Raw genomic sequence first — 16,639 nt, forward strand, 5'->3', positions numbered from 1 at the left:
GTGAATTTTAACCTGCCCCACCCTCCCGTGGAAACAATTTAGATTTTGAATCAAATTTTTAGATTTTGAGGATCTACAATGGTCACATGTACATCATCATCAAACTTTTCATATTTTCTAAAATGATGTGATCTCATTTTGTAGAAAAAAAGGGGGGGGATTCAGAATCATTCCAGTATTCCAGTTTATTCCAACATTTATTCCAACATTTATTTATCTGCTGTTGTCCTCTTGCTATGGAACATTGCCTGCAGACAAATAATGAAACTTGTCCAAATCCAAACATTCTCATTTCACTAATTTCTTGATGTCCATTCCCAAAACATTATTATTCCATAAATTTTACTACATACTGCAGGAAAAATACTTAAACAATGTGCCTTATGACAGGAATGTGTACATAATTGAATTGAAAAATTGAAGGTAAAACCTATTAGATTTAAGACGGTTGCACGAAAACAGATTTTTTTCCTTTATAGAGAATGGAAATTGTCAGATAAACTTAAAAATTCTGAGTTTAAATGTATCATGTCCGTCTTTGAGTTTTTCAATTTGCCAAAAGCTGCTAAAAATGTATTTTTTTTTGGCAGAGAAAAAGGTCGACAGATTTGGCAGAAATGGTGTATATATTTTTATTTAATATGTGTAGTCTGAGGATTTTTGTAAAGTTAGTCTTTTTTGATCGTGTTTATTTCAAACCTTGGAAATGATTAATCAGAAAAACGGAATGAATTAATGTTGATTTCTTGTCTTTTTTTATTTGAAATTTTGTAATCATATGTGCAAAGATGAAAAATCTGTATTTAACTGTTGCAACACTGGTGTAGCTGTTTGTTGTTAATCTGTGAATAGAATGGTTTCAGCTTTGTTAAAAATAGGAATTTTGTTGGAAAATACAAAAATTTAGTAAGCATGTGTTTCAGCTGAAGAGATAGGGGATTTGCATGAATAGTAAAATTACATTTTTTGTTGTTGGAGTTTGTAAGTGATACATTGTATATATTCCAAGAGCATTAAATTATAGATTTATAATACTCTTTTGGATGCAGACATTTTTTAACAATGCATCCACAGAACAGTTGTTCCTAGATTTTCTTTTTATTCAGAAATTAAAAAAAAAGTAAAAAATGTAACCAATTTTTTTGGTTGTAAAAGTGGCATTGCAAAAGAAGCTGTTTAAAATATCACAGAAAATGCATTAATTTGGGGTTTTTTTTACGCAAAAGTGTTTGAAATATTTTTAACTTTGAGTGGAACACTATAGAGTGGCATTATTAATGAGTTGTATGTTTACTAAAATGCTCTCATGCACAAAATTAATCATTCCAAACGCTGAAAGACCCACTCTTTAATTGTTGCCAATTACAAAGTGGCTTAGCGAGAGACCAAACTGCTTAGCAAGCTTATGTAACAATGCAAATACCAACCAAATCTTTATTAGTATCCAGACGCCACTTCTTTGGTTGTGTACAAAGTCTATGCAGACATCAGTGCACTTTCAAAGTAGTTTCTAAAACAAAATTGGAAATGTTTCTCAGTCCCAGATTCATGTCTTTTCAACATTTTTGCAATGACTGATCTTCATTGAGATAATATATGATAAAAAAGTGGCATCAGGATACCGCAACATTCTTTCCAAACGAGGTTCCGTTTATCATTATTTTTCAGCGTAATTTTAAAGTATACCACTATCTTTCTCTTGCAAAGAGATTCACCTCACAGATATCCAAGAGTTTTAATTTCTGAAGTTACGTCTTTCAAGAGTTCCACATTGATTGAAATTGTGTTTTCCAGTGAAATATAAAGACAAATTTCAAACAAGCATTGAAACCCAGTCTCCCAGTGCTAAGCCATTGTATGATTTGAGGACCTTTTCTTGTTTAATCCTTTCAACAAACGACAGCACAGAGGCCTTTGGCTTCAGTGCCATTTTGAAATTCCTCTCTAGATCGTCGTAAACATTTTCAGGAAAATGCTGCTAATCTTAGTCCAATAGGTTTAGGACCAATAATTCCTCGTTGTACAGGTTATGATTTCACCAAATATTTTGCTTTCCAATGAGATAGTTATTATTATTATTATTCTGATAAATAATTTGAAAAAATATTTTAATAAGAAAAACAAATTTGGAGGTGATATAATTATAGTGATGTATAATATTCAAATAAAAGAATTTGAATGAGAAACGAGACTTTACAGAACTGGCAAAGAAATCATGTATTTACTGTTGTATGAGGTTTTTGTAATTCAGTGAACTTCTAGTTATCACCTGCAAGATTTGATGCAGGACATTTCCCAAATTCAAGTTAAATATAATTAGTATGAAACAATTGAAGATACCAGATCCCAGGAACAATAGAAAGGAGCTACCCCCCCCCCCCCTTCCCATGCCCCACCCACCCCTTGCTTTTTATGCAGGGGTGGGGACTCGATTTTGTAATATTTAGGCTACATTTAATTCTACTCCCAACAAAATAAGGTATGTACATGTAAACACATTTCGAAAGTTACTAAAGCGCCCAATTAATGTGAATTTAGTAAAAAAAAATCAACCCCTCCTTCGTAAGTCCAGCCCCGCCCCAAACATGGAAATATTACCCGATCGGCACAGTAGAGGGCGCACTTCTGCAATTCAATCTCACGTGTGTCGTGTTTGCCGGTAAAAGCTAATTTTCTTCTCAACAAACCGGATAGAATTACTATTTAAGATTAAACAAAATACAGGCATGGATTCGTTTTCATCACCTCCGTCTGGAGGCAAATTAGATAGTGCACAAAGAGGACAGATCATGGATCAAGTGAAGACACAGATCGCACTGGCCAACGCACAGGAACTTCTTCAGGTTCGTCCATAGAAAATTACATCATATTTTTATGTGTGCGGCAAATGTATGATAAGCTGTTTATTTCCGACACATAAAAAGGCACAACTTATATTTTCTAAGAGATACGATTATCCTTGGCCTTGCTTCATTGATAATTAATGGGAATATGAATTATCAACATTTAAAAACGTGTTCAACGAATTTTCAATTTCAAACATCCAGATTGACTTGTAAAATTGTTTGAAAAATGAAAAACCCCAGTTTCTTTTTTATTTGCTCTTGCAGAGAATGACAGACAAGTGTTTCAAGAAATGTGTAAACAAGCCTGGCACAACATTAGATTCCTCTGAACAGGTAAATATTTGAAAATGTTGTTGCCATAATTATATATTGATATTTGAATACTCAGTCACCTCTATTTAATTTTCCGTTGATCATGTTGATAGGCCTAGCATGCCTAGGCCCCTATTTGTGAAATGATAAATTTTTAAATTTTTTTAAACTTTTACTATTGATATCTATTCTTGAATATGCAGATGACCCAAAAAGTTCTCATTTACTGACCAAAATTGTTTAATTTTTTTTGTAACTTGCTGCAAGTGCAATATAGAGGTTATTTTATTTCGCTGTTTATTTTGTTTTGGATTTATCATTCAGAAATGCTTAGCGTTTTGCATGGACAGATATATGGATGCCTGGAACACAGTCTCAAGGACGTACAACCAGCGATTACAGAGAGAGCATAACAAGATGTGATGATAGGTGTGGCTCCCCCCGGATTAGAGGCAGTCTTCCCGGTATAGTGGCACCCCTGGTAGAATGGGCACAGACCACTAAGGAGGACAATTTTACATGAATGGATGCATTGAGTTTAGTGTGATTTGTGGTGTACTTTGTAAGGAATAGTTGAGGTTGAAGTTGTGCTGTTCTGTAAAGGACATGTAATTATTCATCCCAAAAATTCAATAAAACACTGGTCTCAATCTCATTCAAGACCACTGTTTAAAGTTTGGGTGCTACAACTGTTCTTGTGGCAGAATCTCACTCAATCATATATCTTAGCAAATCAAAAGCTGCATAAAATATATAATCAACATTTTTACATGTATTGAATAGAGGTTGTAAAACTTGTTTTTTTTAAAAGAATGTGTGATGGTATATTTTTCATATTCAGTTTTCATATGAAGTCTCTTTGTGTAGGCTACCTTCAAGTTAGTGATTGAGTTGAGTTACTCTCGATGTGTTGCAAGTCCGCATTTGTCAATCCAGTCTCAAGTCGTCGTAACTTTTTTTTCCTCCCAAATGAAATGAGACAAAAATAGTCCTTTTTATTGTTCTTCCCCTGTTAGTTGTGACCTTGAATTGACCATCACAAGGTATCTTGACTACAAAACTGCCTACAGTTTAAAAAAACCCACCTCATACATGTATAAAAACCTGCTGAAACCCGCGGAGTCCTTTCGCAGGAAAGTATTTCCTTACACATTTGGAAATGTTTCTTGGTCCCAGATTCATGTCTTTGCAATATTTTTGCAATGACTGACCTTTACTGAGATGATATATGAAGAAAAAAACGGTGTCAGGTTGTAACATTCTTTCCCAGGAATTTTCCACATTTTAGACGACATTGACATTAATTGCAAAATATAAAACTAGTCATGCTAGTGGTAATTTTATTTATTTTTAAAGGGATTGCTGTAGTATCCCATTTTTTTGGAAGATCCAAAAGTAGTTGTATTTTTTAATTTGAAATGTTATTGACTGCAAACTATTGTTTATTTGCCATTTGATTGCCTCGTGGCAAATGAATAATGTTCCAATGACTGTTATCTGGTATAATGTGAATTCTAAACAATTTTGAATAAAAAAATACCCAGGAATGGTAAATTGAGTTAATTGATATATTTTTATTTAATTGTCAACATTGTTTAACTCCCCCTAAAAAAAACCCTGTTTTAATTCCAAGTACATGTATTCCAACTCTTTCTGAACCATGAGGGCGCTATTTATTATCACCAAAAATATCCCACTTATCTGCTCGACTTGCGGTCAGCAGAAAATAGCAGATAATTAAGCCAAAGACTAAACGATACTTTATCAGCTGGATGGAAGTCGGGAAGTGACAACCAAATACTTATCTGGAAAAAAAACACAGACATCGAAAGACCGAATTCTTCTTAATGATAATTATTTAAATATTTTCACCTGGAAAAGGGGAGTAAAATTATTACACCAAGTGTCAACAAACTTTTGCTTTCTCATTCGCCAATATTTTGATTACGTGCGCTCAGTGTGGGGCTTTGTACACCTGTCCAACTTCAATCGCGTACCGACAGATTGTACCGAAGAGTGCTGCTGCTGCTGCTATGGCGACAGACAACCTTGCGGGAAATTCATTCCGCCATGTTGTGTTCATCCGCCGAAAATAACATCCATATCTTACGCATTTGTCCAGCGTTTTCCTTCTAAATTTGCATTTTTATACCTTTGTTTAGCCTTTTATTTGAGGAATGAAAACATTTTAAACAAAACATTCAGAAATAAAGTAGAATTTTAGTTTGTTGTGAACGACCTATTTCTCGCGGAGTAATCTCAATTACTTAATTGGTTGATAAACAACAGTGAAACTGTACGGGAAAATGTAAACTTTGCTCGGCAGCAGAATAGTTTGTGTAAATTCAAGTATCAAATTCATCGCTGCAGATCCTGACAATATCCGATTTTAGGATTTTTGTGGCCGGGATCATCCCTGGACGATCCTAGTCTGTGAGAAATGGAGAGTGCTGAGGTAGAAAAAGCTGAAAATCCGGGTTCTGACGGAGCTCCGGGCGAGAAGGAATCCAGCAAACCCGACTCACCGAAGCCAGATCAGGAGGTCGCTCCGCCACTGATAACCACAGCAAAACGTAAGAAGAAAAGCTAAGGGGAGGGTGTTGATACCGAAAACATACTCTATAAATACACTAAAAACTCCGCTGTTTTTATCAATGTTTCATGTATTAAGTCAGTCCCTGTGGGGTGTCAGTTCGGGGGGGGGGGGGGGGGGGGGAGGGGACTGGAGGGGGAGGGGTGGAGTTTTGACCTTGAATTGAAAGAACTTCTTTTGTGGGGGAGGGGAAGAAATGCCAATTAGGCTAATTCAATTGAATAAGGGATTTTGAAAACGAAGGGGGTGGGTGCTGCTACACAACTGTGTGCAAACTGTTCTGTAATTTAGTGTAAATTCTAGCTGGAGTTACCCAGCCCTGAGTTTTATCATTGGGTTGTCATCTAGGGCTGGAGCGCATTTTTCTCAAAACTTGTAGTATTTGCAAAAAAAATTTGGAAAATGTTCAATTTTGTCCCCGTTACACACTAATTGCAACTGCAACTCACCCCAAACTTGCCTGGAATAACCATTACACAGGTCCTTGAAGTAAAAAACGATCCACGATGAAGATTCAGCCTACAATTGCAGTGAAAACAGGAGGAATAACCGCTAACTTGACAACCTTGCTGGATTGGCCAGGACCGCTATTGGTTTGTGCACAAAAAAAATTGTGTACAATGAATGGCGGTCGATTAAAGGGAATATACAACATTTGCAAACATCGAAAAATAAAACTACCAAGTTTTTGCGAAATACCTTAATAGGATGTTGGTAAATGACAGTCTAAAGCATCCTGTAAAATTATGTCACCTGGTATACTGTCATTTTCAAGAAAAGTTGTATTTTTGTATCAATTTCCAACGCTGATCGGCCGATCAGCGTTGGAAACAACTGGCTTTTTTTTCAAATACTGGCCCCAATTGACCATTGCACTTGTTTGCAATCGATTACAAACCTATGAACGGGTACGAGCCAGCTAGACTGGTTCCCTGACCTTACAATTCCCAAATGTATGTAAACTGCTCTGTTTCTTCTTATATGGAGTCAGGGAACCAGACTACAGGAAAATGATCGTTTTTCTTGGTTTTTATAGCATTTTCGAACCCAAAACCTCCAAAAGTCAGTGTAACTATATTTGCTTTATATTTCCAGCCCTCCAATTCCATCCATTTCTGAAAATTACAGCAAAAGCAAATGATGTATATTCCCTTTAACAGGCACAGAGAGCGATCGCTGTCAACTACTCGTTTTTGCCGGCTGCGCTGGCTGTTGGCGCGTGACATCACGCGGAAGCGTAACACCCGATGACTGTTTCATGCACTAGTATAAGGTTTACCACTCGCATCACAGCTTTGGTACTGGAACCGCAACCAATAGTGCATGAAACAGTCATCGGGTGTTACGCTTCCGCGTGATGTCACGCGCCAACAGCCAGCGCAGCCGGCAAAAACGAGTAGTTGACAGCGATCGCTCTCTGTGCCTGTTAATCGACCGCCATTCATTGTACACAATTTTTTTTGTGCACAAACCAATAGCGGTCCTGGCCAATCCAGCAAGGTTGTCAAGTTAGCGGTTATTCCTCCTGTTTTCACTGCAATTGTAGGCTGAATCTTCATCGTGGATCGTTTTTTACTTCAAGGACCTGTGTAATGGTTATTCCGGGCAAGTTTGGGGTGAGTTGCAGTTGCAATTAGTGTGTAACGGGGACAAAATTGAACATTTTCCAAATTTTTTTTGCAAATACTACAAGTTTTGAGAAAAATGCGCTCCAGCCCTAGATGACAACCCAATGATAAAACTCAGGGCTGGGTAACTCCAGCTATGTAAATTCCAGCATTCATATTGTTAACGCAAATACATTTTTTGGTCGTCATGGTCGTTCACCAGCTTTCAATAACCAAAATAGCAATGAAAAATAGCAAATCATATTTATGTTAAAGTTATTTGCAATGAAACTTTTTGAATTCCCAAATGAAATTTGCAAATGTTTTAGGCCTATTTGTTATTGGCGACATTTGTATTTTTTTTTATTGTAGGCCTGATGCCTTTTTTGTAACAATTTTGTAGGAGGCCTTTCTATTTACTGTCTAAAAAAATTGCTGACTGTATTGAATTTTATTCTTATTTTTAGCGGAAGACAAGAAAGATGAGCCGAAGAAGAAAGCTGCTGAGGGGGGCACTGAGAAACGCAGACGTGGTCCACCGCCTCCAGTAAGACAAACAGTGACATTGTATTGATTGTTCAATTGTTCGATATGCACAAAATGGATCGTGAATTTTCGTCACACACCATGCAATTTGTTTACCTTCTAATTTCCTGTCATTATGATTTTTTTCACCAAATCCTGGCCTCATATGATTCTGCTACATTTTTCATATGACAGAAACATCAATAGGACTTTTCGAACAATTGAATACTTTCGAATAAAGAAGAGAAAATTGAAAACTCCACAAATCAGATAACATGGAAGAAATGTATATTTTGTGATGTTTATTTTTGGACTAAGTCATCACAAACTTGACTTTGTGCTTCATCGGTCCATCATGCAAAGAAGTCAATTTTTGGAAACCATCGGGGGGAAAAATGCACATTTTCGTTTGTTTCACTTACCATTTTTGTAATTCCACTGATGTCTAAGTCTTAAACATTGATGTATGTCTCCATTTTATTTTATCTACATGTACCAACTTTTTTATGAATCTTCTTCTTTGTTTTTGACAAGGTTTTGATTAATCTGGTTCAAATCTGGTTTAAATTTCGAGACTTTTACAAATCCCCTGAAAATCCGATGTCTGTTTTTATACCCTACCTTTAACCACACAAACCCCAATCTTGTTTTTTGCACCAGCTCTCACAGAAGGGGCCTTCGGTAAGTGCCGGATTGACATTGAACGTCAATCAATTGTGTGCACTACTAACAGAAATGTGCAATATTAAAAGAACATTAGTTTAGTAATTAATATTGACCAATGACTGGCGTCCCTACATTGTAAATTTGTACTTGAACGAACATTGTAGCATGAGCAAATTTGACAAAAAAGTGTTTCAACATGCATGAAAATGTCCGTCAGAGAATGTAATAGCTAACAAAATTGCTGAGTTTTTCAATTGTGTTGTGGAAAGTTTTTTAAGCCGTGTTTCAAAAGTTAAGTTACTGTATGCAGTGCCTACATGTAGAGCTTAAAAAAAATTTGGCTCAATTTGAGTAAACGTTTTCTGACATTGAAATTTACTATAGAATTTGGAGAGAGTAGTTTGAAAATTAAACAGATTTTCAAATAATTGTGAATCAGCCAATATTTTGTTTTTTATTATTTTTTTTCTGGAAAAATATTCTTAGCTAAATATATTATTAAAATATAGTGTAAAAAAATCACGAATCCAAATTAAGTGTAAAAATGCATGACAATATATTGTAGTGGAACTAGAATATAAGCAAACAAAATGCATGCATCGTCAGTGGCATTGCTTGTAAGCACCATGTGCTTGAAATGCCAGTGTATGTTGCCCCATGAATGTTGCATTCTTTTCAGGTGACCATCGGTCGAGCATCGCTGGATGCCCCGAGTGATCCAATTCGAACCCGCCGAGTTGTACGTTCATTTTGTCTGGTCATATCATGCAATGTGATCATGCGCATTCCAAAATGCATGCAGGCAAAAATAACACATTGCAAACGACCCATCTATCATTTCACATTTTGTAGTTGTTTACTGAAAGTTCGGTAGAATAGAAAACAAAAATAGTGAAGAAAGGACAACACAACACAGCATTGTTTTCTTGTTGAATTTAAGGCAAAGATTTTTCTTTCTTACGTCTTTCTTTCAAAAAGCACTGTCAAATCGGCTCCAGAATGTACATTATCTCAAAACTGCAAGTGCATGCTTATTCATATCTTTACATATCATGCATTCTCTAAGCTGAAATGCTCACTCCATTGTCTTATTAACCCATGTTTTCTTTTACAGCTAATAAAATACCTTAAATAATCCACTGCAAACTCAAATAATCCACTGCAAACTCCTACAAGGTTTTATACACAAAATATTTGTCAACGAAACGCGTATTCGCAGACTGTCTTCTATCAGTGATATTGTAGAACTTTGTGAAAATCAGACGGTTTCAAATATGCATATTTCAACATTGAAATAAAAGAAAATTGAAATCAGTTTAAGTCAGTAGCATTTTATCCTAAAATATTGAAACTATGCGTCTTGTTTTCACACAAAGAAAACTATCTGCCAACTTTGTAAATTAGACAATGTAAATTTGTACACTGAACTCCTAAGACAAAGTAACAGTTAATCAGATTTTTTTTTGCATAGTGTAGAATGTTCATCATGTTGTAGTGTGAATTATGAACAAAATGCAGTAGTGCTGTAGACATGTGCCAATGTTTAGTATTAGTAGCAACGTAGTACAGCAACATTAGTGCTTCAGTTGGATTGCAGTGATTGTAGACATGGTAAAGAGCTTGTGCACAAATGGTGGAGGGTCTAGCATTTTCAGCAACAAATAAGAGTGAACTGGGCTGCAATTTAATAGAAATTGCCTTTTCTTGCAAATCAAAGCGACTACCTACGTGTGCTGCCCTGCCGAGCATTCTTCCAACTTGACTTTTATAATGCTTTGTTAATCAACAAAAGCTGGACAGGCATTCTGTCATTTCAGCCGGAGTATCAAGTTTTGTAACCTCTACCCAAAACCGTGTTCCTTAATTGTTTCAGCGTAACGCTACACCTGTGGCTGGCACAGTCAGACAAAACAAAAATAGTGTCCAGTCTTAAACTCTTTCCTAAAAAACTTAAAGGAACATTAAGAATTTAGGCTTTTATATAAAGGCTCTCAAGATATCAAAAGGAAACTTTGAAGTGTTTAAATTTCACCAGCAAAGTGAGTAAATTGAAAATCAAGAGCTCAGATCAAATACTAATACGGACGCTGTGGGTGCATAAGCTAGTTAATCTTGACTGTGCCGTCAAAGTTGACCCAGTTTATGGTGTGTTTCTCTCCCACAGTCCGTAGCCAAGAAGAACGTGGTCATGTCTACCGAGGCCATGAAGGAGATGGCTAAGCAGGCCAAGGCAAACCGGGACGAGAGAAGAACAGCAGTAAGTCTGACTGCAAGGAAACTTTCCAATTAAGAAGAAAAAATTATGTAATCATCAATTTGTTCAAACATTAACCTAAAGTGTTCATGATTATGTTTGTGTTTATGCTACCTGAGTGATTCGGTTGTACTTATACCAACAGTGAAAGATTTTGATCCTAACTGAAACGTGGAGTCATACCGTCACATGAAATTTTATGGGAAAAGTTTGAAAATTCTTTTTCTTCAGCTTTTGTGCATGCATCCTACCATCTGTATTTCAAATTACCGTTGACATAACTGCACTTGTCATGTTTGTTTATTCTGTTTCATGTGTTTTTGTGTGTTCTGAATCGCAACATTTGTGCCTCTTTTTATAGTGTATTTATAAATTCATATTTCTTGTCTTTTACTTTTAGATGGATGCCAGACACCAGTTTCTTTTTGTCAAGGTAAGTAATGGTGACAGAAAATACATCATTTGTTACTTTTTTGTTGACGTGAAGATCACTGCAAGCTATTTTTTTATTATCAGTGAAATGAAGTTGGCATTCTGAAGTTTTTTCAAGTTCTTTTTATTACCAATGAAAGCTAATGATTATTCCTGCCAGTGTTTCCCCTGGCTAATGAACTGAGCGAGGTGGTAACAAGATAATTGAAATGAAACTTATCCAGTCTGCAAACTGAAAAGAATGCAGCACTCACAGAAATGCGCGATGATTCCAAAAACACATCGAATCTGTGAGTTCTTGATACATGGAGGTAAAGGAAAACGCTCATATATTACACAAAATGATCTTTTTTCAATTGATATTTCCTTTTTTGCCAATCTTCACAGCGAGGTGGTGATATTGGCAAAAATTGAGCGAGGTGGTCACTGAAAGTAGCGAGGTGGGCCGCCTCACGTTTGAATGGGCAGGGGAAACACTGATTCCTGGTTATTTCTTAAATTTCTCATACTTGATTGTCCTTGCAGCTTGCTGAGGCTATTGGCATCGAGGTGACCCAGGTGGAGGAGTATCTCCTCAGCGATGACAAGGTAGGTTGGTGAAAAAATCCTGACGTCTAATTCTTACGAACTTATCAGATAGAAAAAGTTGAAATCAAAATTGATTTATGCATCAGAGGGTAGATTATTGGTTCAAATTTGTTTTAAAAGGTCACTGATGTAATGAGACGTGTTCCCGAAACATTGTTCAGATATCAGTTGAGGATTTTATGCACTTGAATGCATTTCTTGTTATTACTTCGGCAATTCTGTGTAGTTTCAAATGAGCTGAAGGCAGTGAATCCTATCAATGAGTTGTAATGAATGTACTCAAATGAAGTTCTCTCTTGTGGTTCTTAATTGTTTCTTCATTTTCATTTCATCAGTTTGATCTGATCGAGGATTTCTTTGCCAACAACGGTGCACGCAAGCTGATGTTCTACTACCAGGAAACCGCATCGAGAGAAACGCTCTTTTCCAGGACAGGTAGATTCAGGCTGAGTGGAACTCAAAATGGGCTGTTCAAAATCCAATAATTTTGCCAAGATCAAAGAAAAATGAAAGTATAGTCACAAAAATTTTTAAAAAATGGAGATCATAAATTCATTGGATTGAGCAGGTGAAATGCTTTCTAACGGTATATAACACTGCTGAAAAGAATTTAAAACAATTTTGTCCAAGCCTGACCTCAGTATCACCCACCCTTAATAATCCAAATTATTCCCCACTTTAATCAGATACTTCCAGCATAGCCACCCACCAGCCCCTCCAGAAGCGCCTCTTCCTGACGACGGGGACCTCGGAGGGTCTGAACGGAATGTGCTACTTCTTCATCCGCACCACCTCCAAGCCACTGACCGTCCAGAATGTCTCCCAGGAGGTCAACTTCGGCATGATGGACGCCTCAGGAGGCAAGATCCTGGATGGCTTGCAGACGCTGCTGAAGAAAGTCATGGTGCCTGCGCTCAAGACCCAAGACGTAAGTGGTTGAGCACCGTTATCTCTCTTCTTTCTGGACACAGTGAGCCGACATATCAGTGAAACCTTAATTTCTAATTGGAGAAAGTCCATTATGACATAGCTGGCAACATAGAATTAATGACTTGTCTTTTTTGTAAGTACAATTGCCATCTTCAAACGCTTAATGTGCAGTGGCAGGGAGGGGCTAACTTTGAAATAATAATAATAATAATAATAAAGAAATTTATAAAGCGCAGACAATCGCAGAAAAATCCACCTCAAGGCGCTTAAACAAATAATAAACATTCAAACTGTAAAATTTAAGTTAAGAAATAACAAGTGCAGAGGGTTATGTGATGCGATCAAGTTAAATGAGTTGTTTGTCGGGAACTTTCATTTGGAGATTCAGACCAAAATAAAGTCACTTCATTACATCACTTCATCACGTCTCTTGGTGTTCCGACTTCATAATTTTTGAACTAAAGATGCTATCAGCATGCGGTTTTCACATCAGTAATGCTGAGATTGTGCTCTTTTCAAATCTGTAAAAATCGCATCACATATGCGCTGTCTTGATCGCATCACATATATGTGGTTTAAATTGGACTAAAATAAGAATCTTGTCTCCTTTTTTATTCAGAGTTGGGGCGAAATCAAAGACAACGGTCAGATATCGGACTTCCTTGACCAGCTGGACCGTTTCATCAACAGTCTGTCCATAGCCAAGGGCAACATGGAGGGCAAGGTGCAGCTGTGTGAACACGAACACCTGGAGTCTATGTTGGATTCACTCAAGACGGCCAGCGACTTCCAGCAGGCTGGTTAGTAATCCTCCCTCCCCCCATCCCAAGACGGCTGTAATTAGGTCACCGATTATGCAAACTCCTCTGCTAGGTCTCAAAGAATATTAGTGTATTTGTGAATTTTGGAAAGATCTAAGAAAGATTTTAGCAAAGTTGGTGTTGTAGTTGAGGTACTTAGTGATGGATCACAGATGATTACAAATCATCAGAGATCATCACAATTCATCACAGATCATCACAACTCATCTCAAATCATCACAAATCATCACGATTCAATCACAAGTCTTCCAGTCCCAAGTCAACCCCACAAGTTAATTAAATGAATTGGGCATTGTTTGTTATTGCTCATCCCAAATTAACTTGAATTAACTTGTGATTTACTTGTGACTGGACTTGCGATTCCATCACAAGTTTCTTGACTTCATCACCGAGCAAACAAGCCTAGGTTGTAAGGATTAATCTGAATTTTGACTTTTAAATCTTGATTCATTTGTTCCCCCAGCTGCTGTTCCCGACACCGTGGAGAAACTGGAGGAGCTGATCCTGCAGTGGGCTAAGCAGATCGAGCAGGTCCTTGCCAAGAGTGAGCAGATGCGTAAAGAAGCCGACGACATCGGCCCGGCGGCCGAGCTGGACCACTGGAAGAAACGCATGGCCAAGTTCAACAGTCTCCTGGAGCAGATCAAGAGCCCACGGTGTAAGGCCGTGGTAGGGGTGCTGCACGCCGCCAAGTCTAAAGTGCTCAAGCAGTGGAAGGAATTGGTGAGTTTGCCCTGATTTAGGAACCATGAGGTAATTTCATTAATTGCCAAGAACAGAAATTCGCTAAGCACAAAAAATACTTGCTTAGCAAATACAGGTTACCAGCCAAAGTATTATACAATGTATCTTGCTTGCGACTGGCTCCTGGAAGATTTTGGCAAAGCATATAAATCTGCTTTAGCAGCTCAAGGAAAGTGGGTCCAGTTTTGATCTAGTTCAAACCAGGAAAAGCTGATGCTTTCATGTTTAGACTTCAGGCAAGTTTCGACCAGCTGCTTATTTTTGGATTCTCATTTTTGTACCTATAGATAAGCTTCGTTTTGTTTATTTTCAGGACATTCGTATCACAGATGCAGCTAATGAAGCCAAGGACAATGTGAAGTACCTATACACCCTGGACAAATTCTTCGGACCACTGGTCAAGTGTGATCCAGTAAGTAGCCAAACCAAATGGAGAGAGTTTTTTTTAATGCAAGTGAAGTGTTGAAGAGTTTCATATTTTTTTGGTTTCAAAATTACCTTGTGTTTATTTATAGCAGAATTTCTTAATATGTTTCTGTAAATCCTGTAAAGAAACATTTTCTGAAGAAGTGTACTTGGGAAGTTCCTCTTGGCTTCTACTTTTTTCAAAATCAGTTGTTACGACACTTGGCAGAAGTATTACCACTCTTATGAACAATTATAAAATGTTTGACAAATTCTGCATGTTTTAAAAAGATTTATTGTCATTCTGGATTGAGTTTCAATTCTGGTTTTCTCTCCTCAGTGCGTGATGGTGGAGCACATCCCGAGCTTGATGAACGCCATCCGCATGATCCACAGCATCTCTCGCTACTACAACACCTCCGAGAGAATGACCTCCCTCTTTGTCAAAGTGACCAATCAGATGATCACCACCTGCAAGGCCTACATCAACCGCGACGCCAGCAAGATCTGGGAGCTGGACAGGTGAGTGCGAGAACTGTAGAGGGTGCTGTTTTGGTTCAATTCAATTGAGCTGCCGAATACAAATAACGGACCGATCCATTTGGCTCCGCCCACTGCGTATGTGAACAATGTGTGCGTCTAGTTACCACACTACATGTTCCGACTTTGCGCATCATTGTGCGTTCAAGCATTTTCGACATTTAAACACATCAGGCGTTAATCTCGTCTGTGGTTGTTCAAAAAAATCGTGGGGGAAAAACTGAGTCCGTAATGCAGTCCTGTTTGATATGCAAGCTCGCGACGTGACCTGCTTATACAGTAAAAATGATGGCAATGAAAGTTTTAATTAAACTGACTCTTGCTTCAAAGTATTTCATTTGGTGCAGTTGAATTTTAATTTCTAACGGACAGAAAAATGTGGGCAATATAAGTTACAAGATTCATATCAGAAGTTGATTGATTTAAAAAAGTGCAGTTATATTTTTCATACACAAATTTGCCCCAATATTTACGTCTGAAATGGCTTGCCACTTGACTTTTCTCTGAAAATATTCACCGAAAGCCTGTTCTTTTTCGATAAATATGCCATTCCTCCGGTGTTCTTAGAATTCGTAATACAGTGTTAGATTGATTACTAATTTATTGAGATAAAAAAATCAAGTCCCGAGATCTCAATCAGTTGTAGTTGTGTAAACATTCCAATCGATTAACCCAAATTTTTGTTTTTGTGATTTGTTGGACACCTTAAGGCAATTGTGTACCTGAAATGCAGACGTTTCCACTTGATTCATGTATAATTAATAGATAATTGTATATGTGGGACAAATTATACTGTCATCATAAGCTAGTAAGACGTGCATCAGTGCTAGTGATAAAGCTTTGTAGCATTAATAATCTTTCTTAAAAATCACACCATTCATACATGTGCAGCAAGAATACATTACAGACAAATCACATGTCTAATTTAGTTCCAGACCAATACATTTTCAAAACAATTTTCAGTCTAAAACATAATTACTTACCCCGAAAATACGAGATTCATTTCAAATGATAAAACACCTCAGTGTATTTATGATTTTATGAGTTTGATCCTGAATTCAATTCTTATGATAATATGACGATCATAGGCTTCACAGTTCAATATTCTCAGGAGCGACGGATCTCCTACAACAGAGAAACTTCTCTGCAATGATCTTCTTGGCGGTTTGGCGATAAGACTTGTTGAAAAGACAGTAGATGAACATATTGAAGGCACTGTTTGACCCCGCCAGCCAGTATCCCACAAACTGAAGCCAGTCCGGACTCCATACCCCTGTGAAACCTTCCACTGTTCTCATAAGCAACACGGGTGTAAAACAACCGGCGAAAGTTAACGTGACTACCAAGAATGTTTTCAGGGCTTTGTTGTGTCCGAT

General features: G+C 37.3%; 2 protein-coding genes across 3 annotated transcripts in view; both read left to right on the forward strand.

Moving 5' to 3' along the window:
* Positions 1 to 2,611: 2,611 nt before the first annotated feature.
* Positions 2,612 to 4,725, forward strand: LOC119746257 (mitochondrial import inner membrane translocase subunit Tim13-like). The gene is made up of 3 exons (XM_038223095.1): positions 2,612 to 2,843; positions 3,111 to 3,179; positions 3,483 to 4,725. Exons 1-3 carry the CDS (start codon positions 2,727 to 2,729, stop codon positions 3,579 to 3,581), a joined length of 285 nt encoding a protein of 94 aa, XP_038079023.1. The 5' UTR covers positions 2,612 to 2,726; the 3' UTR covers positions 3,582 to 4,725.
* Positions 4,726 to 5,414: 689 nt separating this feature from the next.
* LOC119745288 (dynein heavy chain 5, axonemal-like) overlaps positions 5,415 to 16,639 on the forward strand; it is a 71,044-nt gene continuing 59,819 nt past the window's right edge. Inside the window, exons 1-12 of one of the 2 annotated variants that reach the window (XM_038221536.1) lie at positions 5,415 to 5,731; positions 7,826 to 7,905; positions 8,544 to 8,564; positions 10,714 to 10,806; positions 11,204 to 11,236; positions 11,761 to 11,823; positions 12,159 to 12,258; positions 12,510 to 12,751; positions 13,373 to 13,553; positions 14,038 to 14,297; positions 14,632 to 14,730; positions 15,064 to 15,245. In XM_038221536.1, coding sequence (XP_038077464.1) covers positions 5,599 to 5,731; positions 7,826 to 7,905; positions 8,544 to 8,564; positions 10,714 to 10,806; positions 11,204 to 11,236; positions 11,761 to 11,823; positions 12,159 to 12,258; positions 12,510 to 12,751; positions 13,373 to 13,553; positions 14,038 to 14,297; positions 14,632 to 14,730; positions 15,064 to 15,245 — 1,487 coding nt within the window. In that variant the 5' untranslated portion in view covers positions 5,415 to 5,598. The remainder of the gene's footprint in view (positions 5,732 to 7,825; positions 7,906 to 8,543; positions 8,565 to 10,713; positions 10,807 to 11,203; positions 11,237 to 11,760; positions 11,824 to 12,158; positions 12,259 to 12,509; positions 12,752 to 13,372; positions 13,554 to 14,037; positions 14,298 to 14,631; positions 14,731 to 15,063; positions 15,246 to 16,639) is intronic. The other variant, XM_038221537.1, reaches the window with a different exon arrangement.

Source organism: Patiria miniata, unplaced genomic scaffold (genome assembly GCF_015706575.1).
Source record: "Patiria miniata isolate m_02_andy unplaced genomic scaffold, ASM1570657v1 HiC_scaffold_7, whole genome shotgun sequence".
Lineage (NCBI taxonomy): Eukaryota > Metazoa > Echinodermata > Asteroidea > Valvatida > Asterinidae > Patiria > Patiria miniata.